At 40.5% G+C, this 18516-nt stretch overlaps 1 protein-coding gene across 1 annotated transcript; it reads left to right on the top strand.

Moving 5' to 3' along the window:
• The first annotated feature begins 5046 nt into the window (after nucleotides 1-5046).
• Nucleotides 5047-5451, top strand: LOC138191384 (uncharacterized). The gene has a single exon (XM_069138130.1). The coding sequence runs from the start codon at nucleotides 5047-5049 to the stop codon at nucleotides 5449-5451; it is 405 nt and encodes a 134-aa protein (XP_068994231.1).
• Nucleotides 5452-18516: the final 13065 nt, after the last annotated feature.

Below are 18516 nucleotides of genomic sequence, written 5' to 3'. Positions count from 1 at the left end.
CAGCTTCGTAACGATACAATACAACGGCAGAAGCCTTACCTTAACGAGCGACTTTAGGCATACATCACTGACATTAGTTCAGAAATAACGTAAAGATAACAGAAGAAAACGTGAAGGATGGAAGATAGTAGAATGTTTTGAAACACAAAACAAATGTTCGTTAATAATTTTTGTATTAACACAGTGTGGAATGGGATGCTTAAGGATTACAAGAAACTTCCTTTATACGATATAGAATGAATGTATATTGAATAAAAATCTCTCGTGTGTGTTCTCTCTTGGGTGTCTACAAATAACTTGACATCCGGTTGACGCGACAATCGAGAACACCATAACGCTACAGCGCTACAGCGCCACAGAGCGACATGTTGCCCAACCTCGACGCGCACGCTAGCGTGCGCAATGCAAAAGAGTACAAAGCATAAAAAACAATTTTTTCAATAGATGTACAGGAAAGGAAAGAAGCTAGCGGTAGGCAAAACGATAGAGGAGTGATGAATGATAGCGATAGCGGTAAAAGGAGGAAGGATCGGTAGCTCGAAACGACAGGATGATTGTGGTCGTAGCTGTCTCCTAGCGGGTCAAGCGTAGAACAGACGGAGGTCGGACTTCGGCTCGCCGATCTCGCCGCTGTCGTGAGGGGATTCTTCTTTCCTTTGATTGGTTCTTTGACCCCCACCATAATTCGGTCATCCTCCTGTGGCGAATATCGGTTACGACGTGGTCATTGGTTGTCGAAGATTACCGCTAGATGTTGCGTAATGCGCTGTTCGTGATTTCGTCCAGGGAGACTAGAGTGAAGAAGTCGATACAGCATAGGAGAATAAGTAGTAACGGCGTCCTCAAAAACCCGCCCTTCAATTAGTTCTCTGCTCTGCCACTAGCATCGCATGGGTCGGAAAGATCGTAAATATAGTAATAAAATTAGTGACCGATCTACGCTTGCGCAGTAGAATGAAAAGTGACGCACTTAAATGATAGTATATTGGAGGTTAAAGAGAGAATTTTTATTTTATCAGTGCTTGTGTAAAGCATTTTGTGCCGTGCTTTCCGTGTGAGAACAGTTGTGATTTGTGTCACAATCTTTATCAACATTTCAATTTCGAGTTTTCATCGTACGATTCGACGTTTTCTTCTTTGAGCAAGCTAATGTCATTCACTAATCTTTCAGCTTATTTTTATTCAACGAAATTTGATACACCCATTTCAATAAACATAATAAATTAAATAACACAGCACATTAATAACAAAACGTGTTACACATGTAAACATAAACACTGCACGAATTTTGCCACCTTGAGGTTAGGAAATAAGTTGTAACAGTGTGTCTGCTCTAAATATATACAGGATGTCTAAATATATACGGAATCCAACCGAGAATTTCTTTGCCGCAAGCTCGTGCGACGCATTGTTTTTGAATTATAAGCGATAGCGTTAGGCCAATCAGAGTGCACCATTTCATCTGGATTTGCCGCCACGGAAATTGCTGTTTTGTTCATCTGGGTGAATTATTATTATTCGTTTACGAATTAAATATCGGCACCCCCCCTCTCTCCCTGTTGTACCCTTTCTCGAGCGCTGACCTCGGTATTGTTGCCGCGGCACACGCTGCCGGCCGCACACCCACGGACGCACACTTGCGTGTGTGAAAATAAGCGAATGCCCAGCTACACAATACTACGAAACACACATCTACGAGTGAAAATAAAAATAAATCTCGAAATAAATCAGCGGATTTAAGATTTAATGTTACAAAACACTTCCAATCATCGATGTATGCATAAAACTAGAGATTTTAGACGATTGATATGCCGTTAGGGTTCATAATTACTCATACAATCAATCTGGCTTGAGATCTTCAGAATTATGCTTTCCGAACATTTTTTGTGTCTTTGCAACATAATTTTTCCACTAGTTTTAAATTCATCATTGACATCCGATTTTTTAATAATGCGAGAGATAAACAACTCGCTGAATTGACGTGTCAATAGGTTTGTAAATCAATTACGATTCACCTGAGTTAACACAAAATAACTGAATAAATGAGAATTCACTGAATCACTAAAAATGATAACTGAAATCATGAGAATTATTTGAGATATAACTGAATTAGAAAGAGTTGTAATAAGTCAAGTTACTTTGAATTACTTCAGATTCATGCCAAAATTTTATGTTTCGAGAAAAATAATTAAATTCAAATAAAAAAGTAATTTCAAATCGAGAAGAAGGAAATTCCCAAATACCTGAATTCAAATGAAGCAATTTCAATTTAATAAATCTATCTAAATTTGAGGAAAAATAATGATTATTATTTGGAATAGAAAAATGAAGTCGAATTACATGAATAAATTCAATTAATTCAACTCAAAAAAATATGGTGTCATTCAAATTCCTAGTTATTTCCTCGTCGATTCAATGTGGGTCTGGAGTGGCAAGTAACGTTGAAATGTTGAGAATGAAGACTAAGGGCTTGGGCCAGCCCCAAATATAATTACATTTATGCGAAAAATTGTCAAACTCAAGTCTAAAAATCTAAAAAAATATATATTGCGAGTGTGAATACAAAATAAAATTCACGTGTGTTTTCGATTTTTCCAAAAAAAAATATTGACTGGGGTAACTACCCCCGAACACTGTTTATCTTGCGCGTATGCACAAAATCGTCGAATTCAAGTCTGAAAATCTGAAAAAATATACAATGCGTATGAGCACGATGGAAATACGACATATATTTGGATTTTTCCGCAAAAAAATATTGCAGGGGGTAACAACCCTTGAACGCTGTTCATCTTGCGCTTACGTGAAAAATGATCCAATCGAAATCCAAAAATTTAAAAAATGTGTGTTGCGTATGTGCACAAAAGAAAATTTACGTATTTCTGGATTTTATCGAAAAAAAATATTGGACGGAACTACCCTGACATACTGCAGATGCTTTTCTCCTCCGATAGCCAAAGTTCTTCCTGAATGCACTTTCAGCTGGAATCCGCTTTAATTGGAATTGTACACATTTTGAATTTCATAATTTTCTATATCGTGTTCGAAATGAACCACAAATTCATCTGCTTTTACTTTCAACCATTCAGCAACTTCTGAACATTCTGTTCAATGTTGCGAAAGTCGAGAGCGCCGCGCCACGGACAAAGTAGTATTTGAATAACATGGCGACGAGCACAACCTGTCCCGCGTCGCTTTTTCATTTTTCAGTTTGTATTTTTTAAAAAAAGTTAATATCAAAGTGTTTAAATCAGTCTTATGAATTCTCACATCGACCTAATATTCCAAGCCAAAACATTATGGTCCTTCGAGCCGGATTTATACGAAATTTTTAATCGCAACATTTAAGATGAAGTATCGAGAATCACGAGTCTGTTGTCACATCAACACAGTTGTCGATCGTGACATACACCGATACATCACTGTCATCGAGGGATACGCATTCAGTGTGCATTACTTACTTTTTTTCTTTTTCTTTTGTAAGTTAAAAAAGATTCAAGACGACGGAGGCGGCATTGGCGGCACCAAAAAAAGATCGCCGTATTATCAAAGGTCAGGTTACGCGCATTCAAAATTTCTTCGCAGGTTTTGAAGCCGAGGCAATCAACCTAGAAGAAGTTGACACGAGACAGCAAAAACTTAAAGAATTATGGGATTCGTACGAAAAAATTCAGTCAAAAATCGAGGATACCGACGGCCTCGACGAAAACGAATAGCTAAGAGAGCGTGAAGCTTTCGCGACGTCCTACTATCGAGCTACAGCTGCAGCGAAACGCATCTCAGCACCACCTCTGATTGCAAACAATCCGAGTGCAAGGAATCGACTACCAGCACACGACGAAGCGGAACAACCGAGCATATCTAACATTAAGTTACCATCGTTAAATCTTCCAAAGTTTGATGGCAGCTACGCCCAGTGGTTGTCATTTTACGATGCGTTTCAAGCACTTACCGATGAGTGCACGTCTTTGTCTGATATCCAAAATTTTTACTACTTACGATCCTCGCTCCAAGGAGCTGACAGTCAGGTTATAAATTCTTTGTTGACGAGATAATCACACAGTAGAAAAATGCATGGCAGGCGGTTGTAAGCGATGCAGTCGAAAGCACACGTTGCTCCACTTTGACGGGGCTCGTTCAAAAAACAACGATGATCAACCGTCGGTCGAAAGGCTTAGCTCGAACAATTGCGGTAATTCTTCAAAAAATCAATTGAATGAAACAGCTTTATCGTGATACGCAATTAAGAGTAGACCGCAAGTACTGCTGTCAACGGCTCGGGTTAAAATTTACGATGAGGCAGGAAACCCGCATGTATGTGGGGCTCTCTTGGACTCGGGTTCTCAATCATATCTTATCACGAAAGAGCTGTGCGAAAACTGCAGCTGATGAAACACGAAACAAACATTTCGCTCTGCGGAGTTAGCTTGAATAGCTCGAGAGTCACAGAATCAGTTCAAGCCATGATCAAATCCAGAGTAAACGAATTCAAGACAAAACTACCCTTTTTGGTCTTGGACCAAATCACAGAGCGGCTACCTTTTTCGAGACTCGATGTTCAGCAAATCACACTGCCGAAAAACCTCATCTTGGCCGATGCATCTTTCCACACTCCAGGACGAATAGATCTCCTTCTCGGAGCTGGCGTCTTCTGGGGACTGTTGTGTGTGGGGCAAGTTCGAATCTTAAACAGTCAGTTGATACTCCAAAAAACGGAATTGAATTATTTCAGGTAATGTTCCACTCAAGGAAACGAAGGCTGCGATCACACAACCCGTAGTTTGCGGATTTGCTTCCGACCAAGAACTCGAGCTGCAGGTTGAACGATTTTGGAAAATCGAGGAGTACACACTAACCAAAGAATATTCGAAGGAAGAACGAATATGCAAGGAAGAATTCAAAACGACACATCAAAGAGATTAAAGTGGACGATTTACATTCAGTCTCTCCTTTCGTCAGGGCATCGAGCAGCTAAGAGAGTCACGTAATACGGCAGTCAAACGGCTACAAGCAGTTAATCAAAGATTAGATCGTGAACCGAAGTGAAAGATGCAGTATACAGCCTTTTCGGACGAATATCTCGCATTGGGGCACATGACCGAAGTTCGTGATGCTGAGAATCAGAACGAGAAATTCTGTCATTGTATCCCACATCACGCAGTTCTGAAGGAGTTAAGCGCCACGACGAAACTGCGAGTAGTTTTTGATGCTTCGTGTAAAACCTCGATGAATACATCGCTAAACGACATTCTGCGATTCAGCCCAACTATACAACAGGATCTCTTTTCGATCGTCGCTCGGTCTCGAAACCACCAGTACGTTATCACGGTCGATATAACCAAAATGTACCGGCAAATCGATTTGCAACAGGACCAACGCAATCTCCAAAGAATCCTATGGCAATCAGATCCACAGGATCCGATCAAAGAGTATAAACTTAAGGGAGCTTTCTAGTGTGAAATTTTCAAAAAATCGATTTTTTTTTTTGTTTTATCGAATAGTATACACTCTTCCGAATATTCTCTGAAATTTTCATGCCGAAATTCAGATTATTTTGGTTACTGTACAGCATTTCTTGGAAGAAGGCAACGGAGCGCTAAAGCTGCCCGTGCGACCGTTATTTCTATTGTCTCGTTCCTACCTGCACGTACATGAACTTGGCTCGCCAATTGTCGAAAATGTGAATTCGGACTATTGCATAATTTGCCGTTAATTAGCCGTAAATTAGTCGCACGACTTATTTTTTTGTCGCACTCAATTTTCAAAAAAAAAGCGGATGGCGTGCTAAATTCTTGAAAATCAATCAATCACTGTGTGTGGCAACTAGCCCCAAAGCACGTATTCTGCGGCAAGCAGATGGTAGAAATCGCTACGCAGTGTGCTGTGTGCACCTTCAATGAAGGTTACGACCCAATTTTAAAAATTTTGGAGACGATGGGATGCACGATAGGGCCGAGCGCCGCAGATTTCGCCGCTAAGTACAAGAATGCGCGCATCACCCAAGCAAACCGCCGGGCGTCCCTGGATAGCAAAGAGGCGAGGACAGCTCGTCGTACTGAACAATCCATTGAGCACGATCTTTTCGAAGAAGCAGAAGGGATATTGTATGGACCTGGCATCGCTGATTGACCGTAAGTAAACGATTTACCTAAAATTTCCTTACTTGAAACTTTGAACGCGTTTTTCTCGAAACAGCATTTTTCAAAACGGTGTCCAACTTGGAGGGCAGAGTTTTAAAGCTATCGAGTTGAATTTTTTACACAATATTCTTAACGTCATTGTTTATCGTGCTATGGAAGCTTTTCTTTTTTTTTTGACATCTTCCTATTTTTTTGTAAAAAAAACTGCCGAAAAAAATGCTAAAATCGATACTTTTTGTTCAAACCAGCGCCATTTTTGCAAAAAAAAAAAATAAAGAAAAAGCCTCCATAGCACGAAAGCCAATTATATACCGATCAATAATCTTTTTGTGTTTTTTGTTTCAGATCAAAATTGTGACCCCCAACGTGGACACCACATCCAAGTGCATTTTCTGCAACAATGGTTTCATCATTTTTATAGATATTAATTAATAAATAAATCGATCTTTAAAAAATTGTTTTGTATTCTTCAATACCCAATTAATATACAAAAAAAAAACCAGACCGATTAGATTATTTTTTCTTTAAAAAAAAAAAATCGCGAAAAACAGCGATTTTTCGGGCTGTCACACTGGAAAGCTCCCTTAATACAGTCACGTATGGATTAGCAACGGCAACGTTTCTAGCGATTCGGTGTTTGCATCAATTGGCGTACGAATATGCAGACGAACATCCGGTCATCTGTGACATAATTCGAAATGATTTTTATGTAGATGATTTACTCACTGAAGCGGACACTATTGATCAAGCTCAATTTATCAAACGAGAGGTGAGTAGAATGTTGCTCACCGGAAGATTTCCTTCACGAAAATGGAACTCAAACACACCGGAAATTATCGACGAGCAATCTGACAATCGACCAGGCGCTGATCGCTCAATCGGTAAAGAAGTTAAAACGTTAGGCTTGTATTGGAATCCCACAGCCGACGCATTTCGATACAAGGTCAGCGTATCGGTACCAATAAACGAGCCACCAAGAGAAACCTCCTTTCTTTGATCTCACAGATATATGATCCATTGGGATTTGTTGGTCCAGCTTGCATTACGGCTAAAAGCATTTTTCAACATCTCCGGAGGCAAAAAATCGGTTGAGCTGAAGCACTTCCCGCTGATTTACACATGATGTGGATCCAGTATTACACTTATCTCACCACAATTACGAACATCTCTATTCCACAAGCATAGTATGCGCCAACCCCACGAGAATCGAGCTCCATGGATTCTGCGATGCCTCGGAGAGCGCTTGTGAAGCATGTGTTTTCATAAAATCGATTACAATTGACGGGAAACATGCAGTGAAGCAACATTCAGTGAAATCGAGAGTAGCACCATTCAAAGTTGTTACTCTTCCCAGGCTCGAATTGTGTGGAGCGTTGTTACTCGCCCAATTCACTTGCAAGGTTACCGAGGCATTGACATTGTCGATCAACTAAGAGAACTATTGGTCAGATTCCCGGGTAACTTTGGCTTGGATCGCAGGAGAGCCGGTTCAATGGAAAACCTTTATGGCAAACAGAGTAGCAAACATTCAACAGTTAACGAACAAGGATCGGTGGCACCACGTTAGCTCTGAAGACAATTCTGCCGGTGTTATCTCACGTGGTATAAGCCCAGAAAAATTTGAACATTCTTAACTGTGGTGAAATGGCCTGGTATGGCTCTCAGGACCAATCGAGGAACATGTTTATGACGAACAGCTACCCGACAGAGAGATAAAATCATGATTTTTACGGAAAGCGTTGAATCCATACCTATTCTCAAGATTGTTGTCAAGGATTTTGATTTATAGAGCGATATTCATCGTTACCGAAACTCAAACGAATACCTGCATACTGTCTACGGTTTATCGATAGCACAGGGGAGAGGACAAACAACGAAACTAAATACAGAACAATCACGGCTGTACAGGATATTATCACACCCAGCGTTCGAGAATTGAATCGCTCGATGACGGGCATTCTGAAACTCAGTCAATCTCAAGACATTTCTCGTAAAATGCAAGATCTATCGGCCGAACGTAATGTCCACGCAAGCAGCAAACTAGCTTCGCTCAATCCGTTTATCGACGATGTTGAAATTATGCGTGTGGGGGGACGTATGCGACATGCACCCTTGCCTTACGCACGACGTTGTCTCGGCGTATTAGCCTCCAAAAAACCTATGATTACTCTTATATTACAAAAAGAACATTTGAGAGACCTGCATGCAGGTACACAGGCCCTTTTGAGCGTTTCAGGCAAATAATATTTGGTTATTTGTACGCGATCTACGGTTCGCAGAGTTCTTCATGCCTGTTTCCATCCAATTATCCGCTAAAAGCCCGTGCCAATTGATGGGAAACTTGACAGAAGTCCGCGTAACGCCTAGTAAAGCATTTCTGAATATAGGGGTCGATTACGGCGGACCGTTTTCTGTTAAAGTATCAAGAAACAAAACTGCCAAGGTTTATCTATGTTTATTTATACCGGGACAATTCTTGAAACTATACATATAACGTGCATGCGCCAAACAATTTATTCTCATTGGTCGGTGAAATCGCGCCGCGGTGATGTTTTCATCTGCTGAGCAAGGCGCCAACGTACACAAAATGAAACAAAAGCTGTAATTCTCTCGCGCGTAAAGCCGTGGATTGAGGTTATGCTGCTGTTTATTTTTACGTAGCGTGAATTGTCTAAGAAGAATAGTATCGTTCAGCAATACCGTGGTTGATTTCGGAAGATATTCAACCGACGCAATAAAGAATTTAACGGAAAAGCAAATATCAGATGATACTGAAATTGGGTGTTATTTATTGAAAGAAGAAATCTGAAATTCAACGTGAAATGTCATTAACAAGTGGGAGTCTGGACAAACAGAGGTAGGTAAGTAAAAACAATGTTTATTGTGAACAGATTCTTTATTCACATAAAATTAAAAATAAATGAATGGTTGAGACTCAGTAGAAGGTATTTCCAGAGTAGATTCGTTACGGCGCAGTGCTCCAGAAGTCAGTAATTAGTGCCGATGAACATGAAATGAATAGAAGAAATGAGTGACCAGGAATAAAGAAATTATTCATCTTAAACACGAAGCTTAGGAGGACAAAGAGTAGCAATTAACAGAAAACGTACCCGACGCAATACTCACAAAAACCCTCGCCGACATCATTGATTAGTTGACAAAGTTTTTGCAGCTCCATTGTACAACAATCAATGTTCCGTTAACAAAGAGGGTTCACCAGATATCCAAGAATAAAAAGAGAAAAAGAACAACAGTTAATATTGCGGTGTAAATCATGCTATTAATGAAAAATTAGGAAAAAAAACAATAACTTACAAGACAATCGTCCGATAACACTGGGAGACCAATCTCTACTCTTCTGATCACCCCTCGTCTGGCCATTGGTTGCCTTTCAAAAAGTGCTCAAAATGCCCTCCAGCAGCTGCAGCGCAGTAACCGAGCCGGTCGTAGAAGGCATTTGTCGTGTTGGATATGATATCCGGAGACAGGTTCTGCAGGATGTCCAAGATCCTAGCTTGCAGTGCGGCAAGGTCTTCAATCCTACCTTGGGCATACAGAACATTTTTCAAATGGCCCCACAAGCCGTAGTCCAAGGGAGCGAGATCAGGTGAACGGGCTGGCTACTCGACCTCCGGGCTTGCCCTACCAATTCAGCGTCCAGGGAATTGTTGGTCGAGGTAATCACGCACCGCACGTGTAAAGTGCAGTGGGGCTCCATCCTGCTGAAACCAAACAGATTCGCCCTAAACACAGAAAATGATACGTTACTTGTAGTGAGCGTAAAATTATTCATTTTAAAATCATACGCACTCTGCTAATAATAACGCCAGCTCTACTCCTTGTGAATCTTCATGTACCGCAATTATTTCTGCATTTTATGTTAGCATTATCTAGAGCAAAAAAAATCCCATTTTGAGATTGAAAATGGAATCTGAAACAGAGTTATTCAGTAGCACGAATTGAAAAACAAGAATTTTATAATGGTTTCCGCAACAAAGGGACTCTTTCCAAATATCCTTGTTAGAAGGTGATGTTCGGAGGACCATAAACAAGATATTGTATCAGATTACATTATTTGGAAAAAAAACTTCATCAACTTCGTTAAAAATTAGATATTTATTTATTTTGATGGAACAAGGAACACAATCTTGAATCCGATAAGTCAAGATCCTCGTAATAATGTTCTGACATTACTCTAAAACATGATTGTCCTTGAAGCTAATTGTGACATTGAGGCGCATTTTGAGAAACTTATTTTCAACTTGTGTCACAGGATGTGATTTACGTTCCTGAGTTCTACGCTTTTGATTAGATTTTCTTTGTTTCGAACCGCACTAACATAAAATACAGAAATCATTTCAATAAATCTAATATTACTTGAATTTTCAATTTGAGTATTAGGTTCCCTTCATTTATCTAATCGAACATCATTGAAAATTTGTGAAATAAATTCTGATAATCATTCGGAAATTTTAAATAGTAGTAGCAATAATTTGTTAATCGGAAAAAATTCATTGACTATCGACTATTCGTAAATTTTGTTGAACCATTTTCAAGAAAAAAAAGATTCACAGTTCCATTACAGATAGTGGGATATTTAAATTTCTTGAACGCTCGGTTTAATGTCTCATTTTCGAGAGTGATAAAATTCAATATTACCGCCTGAAATCACAAAAGAGTGAGAAAGTTGCTTAGTTGCTTGAAAGTGGCGATGATCTTTGTACGTCTGACAAATTGAATGGCCAGATAACAGTGAATATCAGAGATGTAATTATTTTGGCCGTATCACCTGTTGATAGATAAAAATTCCATTGTTATTTCTAATGTACGAAATAATGAAAATGATTAAATAAAGTGTTCGCACTTACCTGCTGCGTTTCTTCCAAGCACCCAACATTTAAACAGATTTCTCATTTTATTCGAATAAAGCCAATTTTCAAAGAGCATTAGCATCAACTTTCCGAGTCACTATCTCGAGTATTTGAGATTCTAACCTCAAGAATTCGTATGAACTACAACGCCGCCGGAAATAGAATTTGACAGCTGAAACTCGAAGTGGCCAGCCTGCCCGAGCAGCCGATAAAACTCGCGCATGCGCATTATATGTATAGTTTCAAGAGATTGTCCCGGTACGTCTGGCGACACGCGTAGTACATTTGAAGTTGGCGACCGATCTCACAAGGAAACGTTTTCAGGTGTCCCCCTCTGATTTCGATGAAACTCTGGTATGTTATAGACGGTCAAAATCGATGACATACGTATTTTTTTTTATCGGCCCAAACTCATTTTAAAGGAGTGAAACACCCCTTCAAAGTTGACCACCTCCCAAGATGATTTTTCTGTTTTGCATACAAGGAGGGGATTTTGATAACTAATAATGATAGCAATAAATACCTTGTCAAAAGTGATGAAAAACACACTTCGAATATTCTCAAGAACTCTTTATTTTAGGCGTAAACTCATATATACAAAGTTCATTTTTTACATTAGAAACAAGATGTTCATCAGAGCTCAATAAATCCAACAGCACTGTGAAGAGCATGCAAGAATACAGAATACGTGCTTTCGATTTTTTCCCAAAAACTGAATTCTTATCGACTTTTTTCCCAATATTGCGGATTATGTCTAGTATTTAGCCATGAATCATTGAATAACATTGTTTGAGGCTCGCATTCATTCTGGCTTCGCTCTCTTATCATTTTACTGTTTTATCATTTTTTTCAAGAAACGTGAATATTTTTCATTTCAAGCAGACTATCAACTACTCGAAAATTCGATGTGTGTCATATGTAAACAAGTCATATCTCTACTCGAATTAATTCTATGGAAGCCGGTATCAAGTCCACCAAAACGCATTTGAAACAAGTTTTCGGCAATGCCTTACTAACTTTCGAGGAATTCTATACAGTCCTTACAGAAATCAAATCGTGTCTCAACTCGGGACAAATCTTGCCGATGTCAAGTGATCCTTACGATTTCACCGCTCTCACGCCCGGCCATTTATTGACGAGCTCGCCATTAACAGCGATACCTCAGTCAGATTTTCAAGACATTGCTTCAAATCGAGTAACTCGTGAGTAGTACAGATATAACAGTTCTAACCCAAAAAATGGCGGCGTACCGGCCCCCTTCTTCCCCCCTACCTTACCGGCAGTCGGTATGTTACCCCCACGATGGTATGCCTTACCCATGATATTGTTGTCGGCTGTTAACATGCATGACGTCACCAGTATTTCTGCTCGATTTTGCCGTCTGACGAGCAGCCATTGTGATAGCAAACATTTTGATTTTCGCTTAGTCGGATGAGCAGCCATTTTGATTTTTTCACCGTCATCCGTAAACTTTCAAATTCATAGTTTGCGCCCAGGGCGAAAATAATATTTTCCACATACTCCAAATACATTCTGTTGTGTTAATTGACCAGATGACAAAGGGGGTACAAAGCTTGGACCTCTTACTACCACACCTCAAAATTCTTGCGATCAATCGACACGTATTAACTCAACGCATCCAATGCAGACTTATCAGTCTCACACGATACGTGCAAGTCGAAAGTTCATCAAAGTTCTGCATATATCAGCGTCAAAGTTATGGCCGCTGAAACATACTCAAATCTCGTCAAAATGATGGAGAATACTCACAATTTGTTGGGTGAGCTGCATCCTGTGCATGCGAATGACGACATCTTCCAGCACTGGATTGGCGTTGGAATGGAAAACCTCCAATTGTTGCGTGATGTTTCCAAGCGTCCGAGAACGAGTGTGGGTGCGAAACTCCAAATTCAGCACGCAATTAAGCTCGTACAATCCTGGATAGCAAAGATTCAGCAACAACTGCGGCAGCAACAGCAGCAGCAGCAGCACGCCGTAGTGATGAGTGCTAATATCGGCAGTCCTGTGAGCGTACAGTGGGACGACGTCGATAGTGCTTTCGCCAACCGGATCCGAACGGGAGTTGTCACTAATCTCGGGCATAAGATTTTGAAAGCCTTTTTGGATGAGGCGCGGCGGGTCATCGTTGAACGATTGAGACTGGTACTGCGCAAGGAGGGTAATGTAAAGGTCAGTCTCACATTATCGTGCAAATTTGAAAACATAAAGCACGAGGGGATCGCGGAAGAAGTGAATAGCTTTAACGCCTCCAACATCACGATCCTCACCTTGAGCGATATGGACGGTTGGTTCACGCACGCGGGGAACAATCTACTTGTGAAGGTTGAGGATTTTGAACAAAGCGATTCTGGGTGGGGCATGATCGAGATCCTCAATACTGCCGTGAACATCAACCGGTACCAGCCTCTCGCTGCGGGGCTTTCGACATTGGTTGAGCTACCCGAGGATATTCAGCGGAAGAGAGCGGTGGGAACGTGAAAACCGAAGATGTAAGATGTCTTCTCTGGTCCATCACTGGAGCCCGCTACCCGGCCAACACCCACACCGATAGGACTAGCCATTATCGTCGCTTTATATCCAAGTGAGACTGTACAGGTATCAAATTCCCTGCTACTCTACATGGTGTGAAAAAGCTTGAGAGATTGAATAATCTGCGAATCAATGCATATGGGATAGAGTCTCAAACTCTTTCACATCATGAAAAATCGAATGACAGCATTATCGTGCCAATTTATTTGAGTGATCATTTGAGTACCACGAACATTGACACGATTCATCTTCAAATGTTGAGAGTCATCCAGAAAATGATATGGCTCGCGAGTTAACATCAAAGATTTCACTTTGCTTGGATTAAAGATCTTTCACGACTGGTGAGCGAACAATTGTCTGATCATAATGGTCTATTGTTTTTATGTGACAGATGTTTGTGTCACTTTAGTGTAAAACATTCCTACGACAATCATCGTCAAGATTACATTATGTTAAATGGGGTGCGCATTGAATTTCCCGAGTCTGAAGATTTAGCATTTTTAAATTTTCAAAACAAAGGTACCGTCCCGTTTGTCGTTTACGCCGATCTCGAATGTATATTAGAGTCTACACCGGTTGATCAATTCAAATTTCAATTTCAAGAGTATATCCCGCACAGTGTAGCATACTATGTACATTGCGCGTACGATGGGACTTTATCGGAGTTCCACAGTAAACGCGTCGTCGATTGCATGGATTGGTTCATGCAGCAGATTAAAGATTTATTGATTCAAGTAGAGTCACGGATCAAAAACATAATTCCGATGAAGTCTCTTACCTAAGTGCAACACGATCGTCACATGCGAGCAAAGAATTGCTATATTTGCAAAAAGCCGTTTACCCCTGAGGAGAATAAGTGTCACGTTCACTGCTACTTCACGGGTAAATACCGTGGTCCTGCTCATAATCGGTGTGATTTGAATTTCAGAGAGACGCACACAATTCCAATAGTTTTCGACAATTTATCCGGTTACGATTCTCACTTTTCAATTAAATCCCCCGCGTCAACTTTTCTCGGTAAAATTACACTGCTACCCATAAATAAGGAAAAATACATATCCTTCACGAAACGCGTTGATGGGACAATGATGTACTTGAGATTCGTCGATTCGTTTCGATTTATGGCTAGCAGCATCGATAAACTTTACAAATATTTAAACGATGCCGACAAGCACATAACACGTAAATTTTATAATAATCCCGCACAGTTTAGCTTGATGACCCGCAAAGGCGTTTTTCCCTATGAATACGTCGATTGTTGGGGGAAACGCGATGAACCGCGATTACCTGCAAAGAAGCATTTCTACTCGCACCTCTGCGATGCAAATATTTCAGACGCCGATTAGGAGCACGCTAAAAATGTTTGGGGTAAATTTCATTTAGAGTCATTGGGGGCTGTTCAGATTTATATTGAAAGACTGATGTTCTTTTGCTTGCCGATATTTCCGAAAATTTCCGCGCTAGCTGCTACAAAACATACGATTGAGATCCGTCGCACTACTACACTGCACCGGGACTTGCTTTTGACGCGATGCTCGAGCATACTCTTGTAAATTTGCAACTTTTCGACAACTCTGAAATGGTGTTATTTATTGAAAGAACCATTCGAGGCGGCGTAGCAGAATGTTCTAATCGACACGCTCGAGCCAATAATAGATTCATGGGAAAAGATTTTGAACCTAGTAACGTGGAATCGTATCCCACGTATTTTGACGTAAATAATCTGTGCGGTGCAGCTATGAGCGTGCATTTACCGATCGGATCTTTCGAGTAGGAGTATCAGCACATCGTTATAACAAACCATCAGGACGATTCGCCGATCGGTTACTTTCCGGAGGTAGATTTGGACTATCCTGTAGAACTCCACGAGGATCACAAAGACTTGCCTCTTTGTCCCGAGCATTTTACTCCTCCAGGTGGTGAAAATGCCAAACTCGCGACCACCCTCCACCCCAAAACAAAGTATATATTGCACTATAGAAATTTGAAGCAGTGTTTGAGTTTAGGATTGAAAGTAACCAAAGTGCATAGAGTATCAAAGTTTGCACAATCTCCATGGCTCGAACCTTACATCACGCTCAACACGGACATGCGCAAGCGGTCTAGGAATGAATTTGAGAAAAACTTTTACAAACTCACGAATAACGCTGTGTTTGGCAAGACTATGGAGAAGGTGCGAAATCATGAAGATGTAAAATTGGTCACAAAATGGGAGGGAGGAGGTGGTGCGAAAGCGCTGATTGCCAGGGAAAACTTTCACAGCTGCACCGTATTTGGCGCTGATATGGTTATCATTGAAATGAATCGTGTCAAAGTTCACTTCGCTAAACCTATTTACGTCAGCGCATCGATTCTAGATCTGTCAATAATCATTCTCCATGATTTCCATTATAATTATATTAAAACCAACTTTTCGAACAGCGAGGTTAAATTTTTGTATAACGACACAGACAGCCTCATTTATCAATTCAACGTATCAAACACCTACGATATCATCAAACGTGATGTGAATACAATGTTTGATACCTCTGACTATTCGCCCGACAACGTGTATGGTATCCCTTGTAAAAATAAGAAATGACTGCGGTTAATGGAGGATGAAAATAACGGTAAAATTATGACAGAGTTTGTGGGACTGCGAGCAAAGCTGTACGCATTTACTACGATGTGCAAGGATGGGAAAAAGTGAGTAAGCGTGCCAAGGATGTAAAAAATGCTTCGAAAAATAGCATCACGTTTGATGATTATAAGCGCTGTCTGATGGCTTATCAAGAGTTGACCCTCCCCCAGAGTTTAATACGAAGTGAAAAACATGTAGTAAGCACGATCGTACAAAAAAAATTGGCTTTGAGTTGGCAAGATGACAAGCTGCAATTGATACCTGGACAGACCGACACCCTACCTTGGGGGTTCGTCCCAGCGCCCCAATAGCTATAGGATAAAACTGTAGACTTAGAATCATTGTAAATATTTGCGTTTGACGCCTCGGACGATCCGTCATCAGGCGGAAACGATATTGACTGGATTTGAAAATGTAAATTCATATACCTAAGAATTATTTATTCGTTCATTAATAACATTTTGAGAAATTATTTATTCTTATTCGAATAACACCAGAAAAATTTTCAGAAAGCGAAAAAAAAGTTCTCTGAAAAGGAAACAAACATTTTCCAAAAAATAAAATGTGTAATAATCGTATGAAAAAATCGCAGATTATTATTACTTTTATTATCATCATTATTATCATTTTTATAGTAACGAGTATGGCACATGTGCGTACACAGGAGATGAAAAATAAAAAAACAGGAGATGAATGTAGAAATATTTGTATATTCAAATCTTTTATTGTAATTCGGAAAATCCATAGAAATTATGTTACATGCCTATTTCATTCATCCAGCTATTGTGCGAACTATCGAAACCCAACCACTTCACACAGACCTGATTCCCCCGATTGCGTAATACTTTCTCGACAAGGTGGCCATCGGGGTATTTTACTTTGCCGAGCTCCCCCTCGTAGAAGCCTCCATCGATGGGATGATCTTGATAATCGGTAAGTTTGTACGTCCGTGGATTGGTATTTTTCACCTCATTTACGGTGAATATTTCTGTCGTCTAATTGGGTGTATAGCCTTTTCCAAATACATTCTTGTACCTGCTGATTCGAACTCGATCGCCCACACTGAATTCCCGCGCTGGATCACTTCGTTTGATTTGTCGAGGCTTGTACACGCTACAATACAGCTGTTTTTCATTCTCCGTGCTAACATCCACCGGTTTCATTCGAATCGTGCGATGTCTGGTGTTGTTGTAGGACTTCATTCAATCATCCAAAATATTAATCCACTCGTACGATCCTTGAGAGGAAACCGCTTCCACATTTTATTTCCCAATGTTCGATCAAAATGTTTGAATATCGACGCCTTTGAGTTGCTCAATGTCGAATACATGTTGATATTGTGATGCTTTACGAGGGCTTTGAATTCGCTGTTGTAAAATTCTTTGCTTTGATCAACATGTAGATGTGTAGGTATACGGCTCTGGGCCAGTACAGATTTCATGGGAGCAGTCACATCTTTCCCACTCTTGGACTTTATCGGCACCGCCCACGCGTAATTGGAAAATATATCGATGATTGTTAGTAGGTATTTATATCCCTTCATGTGCGAGATGTATGCGGTCATATCGACGAGATCAGCTTGCCAGGTCTGATCCTGTTTGCGTAAATCTACGAATCGGCGCGGATAGTTGCGTCGAGCCTGTCTGTGAAGGTCAGCAGCTATTACAGTCTTCATTTTTCCCAACTCTTCACCTTCAAATTTTCCGAATTGTCATTCAGCCACTCTGGTTCCTCAATCGATACTAATTCCCTGCTGACTTGTTCCTGCACAGGTGTTGCTTGAACCCCAATATGTTTGATGCGACTCAACGTGTTTTCTACGATTTCGTTATGCATGCGTAGCTGTTTCAACTCTTGCTGTGATTATGCGCAAAACTCTCAAGATTTGATTGAAAAGTATCCACAATATCCACAGCCATAGACTGTAAAGCGGTATTGAGAACTTTTGAGGAAACAGCATCGGTGCAGTGCCGCGGATCAGCTATGGTATACAATCGTTTACCATCAAAATCATATTGATTGTCGTTGGTGGTTTCGAATCCAACACCAGGAGTCCCTCGAATAAATTTTTTACCCCCACCACGGTCTGAGGCTAGCCCGAATATGTCTATGCTCATCACTAGACGGTCGCTGGACAAATGATGATTCTATGTTCTCACGCCGCTAATAAACGATTTAAGCCTCGCGCAACTCTACAGCGATGGCGACTATTTCGTTGGAATGGTTGGGCAGCGGATCTGTGGAGTTCATCCGCTATTGACTTTTCGATCTTGTTTAATTATCGACCATGCCATGCCTTCAACTATTTTCCGCAACAAATTCAAATCGCTCCTTCAAC

Source organism: Neodiprion pinetum, chromosome 1, assembly GCF_021155775.2.
Source record: "Neodiprion pinetum isolate iyNeoPine1 chromosome 1, iyNeoPine1.2, whole genome shotgun sequence".
Classification (NCBI taxonomy): domain Eukaryota; kingdom Metazoa; phylum Arthropoda; class Insecta; order Hymenoptera; family Diprionidae; genus Neodiprion; species Neodiprion pinetum.
The sequence above is the reverse complement of the archived record's forward strand: the minus strand, read 5'-3'. Positions and strand labels throughout refer to the sequence as shown.

Coding starts and splice junctions, on each gene's coding strand:
- LOC138191384 (XM_069138130.1), top strand. CDS start 5,047: ATGCAGTATACAGCCTTTTCGGACGAATATCTCGCATTGGGGCACATG.